This window comes from Rhincodon typus, chromosome 14, assembly GCF_021869965.1.
Source record: "Rhincodon typus isolate 14 chromosome 14, sRhiTyp1.1, whole genome shotgun sequence".
NCBI classification, from domain to species: domain Eukaryota; kingdom Metazoa; phylum Chordata; class Chondrichthyes; order Orectolobiformes; family Rhincodontidae; genus Rhincodon; species Rhincodon typus.
Window position 1 is genome coordinate 23953394 of NC_063345.1, and position 6766 is coordinate 23960159.

The 6766-nt window shown below is 40.1% G+C and overlaps 1 protein-coding gene across 1 annotated transcript in view; it reads right to left on the reverse strand.

Annotated features, from left to right (window-relative positions):
• Positions 1-6122, reverse strand: part of igbp1 (immunoglobulin (CD79A) binding protein 1) — a 17376-nt gene extending 11254 nt beyond the window's left edge. The window contains exons 1-3 of the mRNA XM_020521405.2: positions 5740-6122; positions 2223-2531; positions 1913-2108 (exon numbers count right to left, since the gene is read on the reverse strand). Of these exons, the coding sequence (XP_020376994.2) occupies positions 1913-2108; positions 2223-2531; positions 5740-5981 (747 nt within the window). The 5' untranslated portion in view covers positions 5982-6122. The remainder of the gene's footprint in view (positions 1-1912; positions 2109-2222; positions 2532-5739) is intronic.
• Between the last annotated feature and the right edge of the window lie 644 nt (positions 6123-6766).

The window sequence follows — 6766 nt, forward strand, 5'->3', positions numbered from 1 at the left end:
TTTGTGAAACTGTAGTGGACATATTTATCTTAAATTTCTTCTCTTCATATATCTTTCGAAGCTTTTTCTATTGGTCTGTATATTCCCTGCAAGCTTACTCTCATATAACATTTACTCCTCTTAATCAGTCTCTTTGTCTCTCACTTTGCTGGAACCTAAACAGTCCTCAGGACTTTTTTGGCTAATTTCTATGCCTCTTCCTTAGATTTACTATTAAATCTAATTTTTTGTTAGCCACAGTCTGACCATATTTCTGGTTTTACTTTTATGCCAAACTGGAATGAATATCTATTGCAGTTCACCCACATGCTCTTTAAATGTTTGTCATTGCTTATCTACCATCAAACCTGTCAATCACGACCCCCAACTTATCATATTGAGTTTGTACCTCATACCATTATAATTTCCTTTATTTAAATTCAAGACCTTACTCTCAGAAAGAATTCGCTCTTCATCTTAATGAAGAATTCTATCCTATCGTGATCACTTTTCCCAAGAGCCCATACACAACCAGACTGTCAATGATACCTTCCTCATTACAGAACACCCAGTCAAGGATGGCTTTTTCTCTAACTGGTTCCTCTACATATTGATTCATAAAACTATCCTGTATATACTCCAAGAATTCCTCCTTTACGGTCTTGTTACTGATTTGATTTATCTGATGTATTCGTAGATTGAAGTCACTCAATTACAACCATAGCTTTATTACTTGCATTTCTAATTTCTCTTTTAAAGAGCCCCAAACAATTGGAGAAGCAATATACAACTTCTACTTTCATTTCTGCACCTTGGCGTTTCTAAGCTCAACCTGTAGAGATTCTATTTCTCTGGAGTTAACATCCTTCCTCACAATCACATTAAATTTTCTTTTTAATCAGTACTGCTATCTGTCCTTTCTCTTTTGTCTCGCCTTTCTGGAAACTGGAAACCCTGGAAATTCAGTTCCCATTCCTGGTCACCCTACAGTGACATCTCTGCAATTCCCACTATATTATTTCCATTTTGATCTATTTGTGCAACTAATTCAACCATTTTATTGCAAATGCTCTGTGCATTAAGGCACAAGGCATTAAGGCTTTTCCTTTTGGCATTCTTAGTCCCTGTGGCATTGTTCTACCTCTGAGTTCTCTGCCTATCACTTTTCTTAATTCCAATTCAGTGTTTTATTTTAGACCTTATTTCTTGTCATCCGTCTCCTGAGGCTCCCAACCCTGCCATTTCAGTTTAAACCATGCCCAACCGTACTCGCAAAAACACCCCCAGGATATCAGTTCTAGTCCAGCACAGGTACCACTTACCCAACTTGTACTAGTGTTACTTCGCCCAGAAATGGTTCCAATGCCTCAGGAATCTGAAACTCTCCCCTTGCACAATCTTTCCAGCCACATATTCATGCGATATATTCACTATTTCTACTCTAACTAGAATGTGGCAGAGGTAGCAATCCTAAGATCACTATGCTTGAAGTCCTTTTTCTGAAAAAACTTGGGACATCATCAACTGGGTCCACCCCTCAAACTCCAAGTTCCTCGCCAGTCCAGAAGAGATGTTCTGAAACCTAGCACTAGGTAGACAACATAATCTTTGGGACTCTTTGCCTTTCTTGCAGTATCTATTATTGCAGAGCAGCATTTTGTCCCTAACTTTGCCAGCCCTACTAGTAAAACATTTTTCTTTTCCCCCAGCCACTTAAATGGCATTTTTGACCATGATGCTGCGGTCAATTTGCTCACTCACCCTGCAATCTACACCTTCGTCCACACTGGCAGCAAGAACACACAAATTAACAATGTTAAATTTGAAGTGCTCCAAGTCTGCTCAGTGAAATTCCTATTGCCTTAGTCCTCCTACACATGATATCCTTAGTTGTGAAGTGTAAAGAATGCAGAGATTAAAATAAATCACATACCCGTTTCGTTCCCTCCATTCTTTTCAAAATTTGAATTTCTTGCTCTATACTCTCAATCTCTTCTAGACTTGTGTTTATCCAATGTTGCAAATTCAGTAGATAAAATTTTCTTGTTTGCTCGTCATCTGCCTTTCCACTGCAGATAATAGATTTAATCTCCTTCAGTTGGGCTTCAGTTTCCTTTTTCATATTATACCTGTTTGGTATGCATTACAAAAAACTTTCAAAGCATTGCGACATAATTTGCTTTCAAGTTTCATTTATTCCAAAATTATTGTGATGAGCACAAAGAAATGTATGAAACTGTTACCTTTCAATTTTAGCCTGTCTTTTAGTTGCCATGGAAAGTAAACTGGACTGGCTGCAGACACCAGGACTACTGGGAACATTTGATTCATTATGTTCTTCGGTGTTCTCTACTTTTTGAGGGATTTCAAATTTCATAATATTATAATCTTTGCAACGCTTTAAGTAGTCCATGTAATAGACTCGGGCTTTCTGTACGTGTTCCAGTCGTTTAGCAGAATTTCCTAATTTCATTGTGAGAGCTCCCAGGAGCACAGGCAATAATAGATATTTAACGTCTGCAGTGGCTATTTCTTCCAGCTCTTCATTTCGGCTGCAACACAAGAAAAGAAAATCTAAAAATAAATTTAAATGTATCATGCAAAAACTTTCAATTTTGATATTAAGTCAACACTTAAAAAATATTAACTGCTAATTTACCTCAGTGCCGATTGTGGAAACTTGCTGTGTTTGCCTACATGTAAGAAACTACAATTAAACCATTAATCAATTGTAATACTCTTTCATCTGAACTGATGAGGTCAGAGAGCTAAAATATTAGCTCTGTTTCTCTCTGTAGATTCTGCCTGACTTGCTGAGTGTTGCCATCATTTTTGTACTCCTCTAAACTCTGGTTTAAGGAACACTGATAGGATATGTTTAGGAAGCTTCACATTTACATTTGACACAGCGTTGCTGCTGATGACAATGCCAAAGGAGGCAATGGTGCGACTGTCAGCAGATTTGAGTGACCAAAATGGGAAATTTTGTTGCAAACTTAAATTGACAGAGCCCTTGCCAGGAATGGGATGCCTCCTAAATTTGAGCCCTAATAAGCCAGTGACTTAGCCATAACCTGTCCCGAAGAAGGTTCACTGGACCTGAAACGTTACCTGATTTCTCTCCACAGATGCTGCCAGACCTGCTGAGCTTTTCCAGCAATTTCTGTTTTTGTTTCTCTACAAAGCTCTTCTCATCAAAATGTGAGACTGATGAACAAGTCGGGATGTCCCAAAAATTAATTTGACATCGTTATACTCAAAAGTATTAAATTCAACAGCCAACATCACCAGGTATGTCCTGCTCCAGGCAAAATTGATTCACGTGTTGAAGCACTATTAAAAATAGCCCTGGTAGTCATCAATTTAGATTTTGGACGAGTTGTACATGGAAACAAGCATAGTCATTCAGCCCATCTTTCAATACGATCATGGCTGATCGAACACTTTAATGCCTTTTATTCACTCCATCCCCATTACCCTGTAGGCCACAAATAATCAGAAATCTATTAATCTCTACTTTAAACACACTTAAAAATCTGAATGCCAACAGTCCACTGTGGTAGAGAATTCCATAGGCTCTGGGTAAAGTAAATTCTCATACCAGATGCAAATGACACCACTTTTATAATTTATATTGTGCCTTCCAGTTCTAGACTCCCCAACAGAGAAAACATCTGGTCTGCATCTATCCTGCCTATCCTTTGGATATTTTCTAAATTTTAATTAGAACATGTCTTGTTCTTCAAAACCTTAGACAATACAGGTCCAGTTGGCCCAATCTTTCTTTCGATAATTTTGCCATCCTAGGAACAAGTCTACTGAACCTGTGCTGCACTCACTCTACGGCAATAACAGCTTACCTGAGATAAGGAGACCGAAACTGCTCAGGTGGAATCTAACCAAGGTTCTATACAATTGAAACAAGAATTCATTACTCCCGTACTCAAATCCTCTTGCAATAACGGTCAATGACCATTAGTCTTTTTAATAGCTTGCCGCATTTGCACATTTACCTCCAGTGACATCGATAAGGACACACGGTGCTTTTGTACATTTACATTTTCGAACCTTTTATCATTTAAGAAATTTTCTTTACATCTGTTCCTCCAACTAAACTGGGAAGGCTCACATTTCACATTATAATCCATCTGCCATGTTTTGCCGATTCATTAAGCCTATCCAAATCCTCCTAGAGTCAGTTTACATTTTCTTTGCAATATACATTCACACAGCTTTATGTCATTTATAAATTTTGAAATATTAATTTAGTTTGCAAATCCAAATTGTTGATATATAGTGATCAGTTTGGGCCCAAGTCTTGATCCTTGCACAATAGGCTGCCAATGTGAGAATGAACCATTTATTCCTAATCTGTGGTTTTTGTCGAGTAGCCAATTATAAATCCATGTCAGTACAATATCTCCTATCAAAAGTGCTTTAAAAGTTTCAAACCAGTTTCCAGTGGGCAATTTTATCAAAAGCTTTCTGATGATCAAAGTATAAACATCTATTGACTCTATAAATTATTTTAGAAACATCACCCACTTGAATCTCTAGCTCTGTGAGATTTCTTGTAGCTTCCTCAGTGAAAAGACTCAAAGTAATGATTTTATATTCTCTGTCATTTCTCTATTCTTCCAATATAAATTCTCCTGTCTGTAATAGACTCATTTCATTTTAGCCTTTTTTCCCCTTTTTTTACATATCTACAGGAGCTTTTACAGACCATTTTATGTTTTGCTTTGCTAGATTACATTTATAGTCTATTCTCCCTTTCATCATCAATTTCTTCGTCCTCCTTTGCTGTATTCTAAGAAACTTCCCAAATTCATTGCTGCTTCTGACACTTTTGTAGACCTTTTCTTTTGATCTTATACAATTTTGATCTGCCTTTGTTCGCTACAGTTGACTGACCTTTTTTGAGTTGAGTACCTTGAAGGAACATGCTGTCTGCCATGTAACAGTACTTTGAAGACTGTCCATTGCCTCTGGCTTTTACCGTATTTTCCTAATACAGAGGTCGAGGTGACCACCATGTATTTTGAAGTCAAAGTCACTTTTGAAATCCTACTGACAAGAAAAAGCTCAACTTTTCTATCCACAGGTGCTTCCAGATGCATTGAGAATTTTCACCAATTTCTGCTTTAACGTCACTTTTCCACCATCCTCTCTCAGCAGGCTAAATTAAGGTCAGATTAGCAGAAACTGAAAACCTATTGAGTTTATATACTATAACAACCTATAATTTCATGTCTGGTATAACCTTCAACCTTGATCATCAAGTCAGAAAACCAACCGTGATTCAATGCACATTGTAGAAGGGTCTGTCATAATTTCATAAATGGGGATATGGTCATTTATTGCAATGTTTGGCAGATTCAGAAGCCCTCTAATGTCTAGTCAGAACAAGAGGTGAACAGCATTCGCACTTTGGGAAGTTAGCTCTTTTCAAAAGCGAAGACAGTTGGTCCAAAGAGTCTGCGGGACTCGCAATGTTAACTCTGTTTTTCTCTCTCTCCGCAGATGTTACCAGGCCTGCTGAGTTTCTCCAGCATTTTCTGTTACTATGGCCAACACACCCTCGTCCAGACAACAGGCTGATAGGCTGTCAAGACCCGTGTAATTGTAGCCTGCTCTGGCCAATGATTAAAGATGGAAAAACGTGAGTAACATTAAAGCATTTCAGAGTGACAGATACTGTAATAAAGCATTGCGTGAATAGCCCAGTTGCCCAGGCTCCTGCTGTTAGTCTCTGGTTACCTGAAAAGGTCTAGCTGGTTGACCATTCGGGTGGCCTGCTCCAACAGCTCCACCCCTCGCCGCACTTTGCGTTGGTAGGTGTCCGAGTTAGACGGCTCGTTGCTGCTCTCCGCCTCCTCGTGCAATTTCCAACCGCTTTCGAAGATGTCGGAGAGTTTACGGAACTCGGCCGGCTCTGCCTTAGAACACGTCGCCGACGCCTCTCCCTCTTTCTCGGGCTCCGTCATCCCCACGGCCGCCATCACTCAGAGAAGGAAACCCTCCGCTGCCGCTGCGTCAGCCCGCTCCGTCAGGAGGGAATGGGGGCGGGGTGGGGTGTGGGCGTGAGGGGAACGCTGCAACGCCGCCCTAGCTGTGGGAGGACCGTGTTTACCGTTTCCAACGAAGACACCGTTCTCCCTGCATTAAACGACTGTGGCGTCCTCCTGGTGGTGGGAGGACCGCATTCACTGTTTCCATCTGAGCACACCACCCGCCCTCCGAAGCAAGCAGGTTGACCGCCGCCAGGTGGTGGGAGGATGGCATTTCCGGTGTACAAAATCACCACCCCAGTCCAACGCCGGCACATTCGCATCGTTTACAGCGTCTGACAACTCTTACACATGTTCCTTTCATGCAGTTGCAGCGCTACCACCTGGTCCAACTTTGAAATTGACACAACTCGAGAGAAATTTCCTCGGCCTTTGAGAGAGGGGAAAAAGTCACCTTGAAAACAGCAAATTTGTAAATGCGGGTGCATGCATTTATGAGGGAAAAATGGGAAACATCTAGGACGAAGAATTCATCAGAAAAATAAATTCCAAACTATGATCTGGTTAACATTGGATGGCTTATCAACTTTACAGCTGGCACGTTTATGACTTAAAATATATTACATTAATATCTGGAAGCATGTAAACTGAAGACTAGAATTAAATTCTAGCAAGCCATGATCCTTTCCACCAGAGATAGTAGGAACTGCAGATGCTGGAGAATCCGAGACAACAAGGTGCAGAGCTGGATGAACACAGCAGGCCAAGCAGCATCA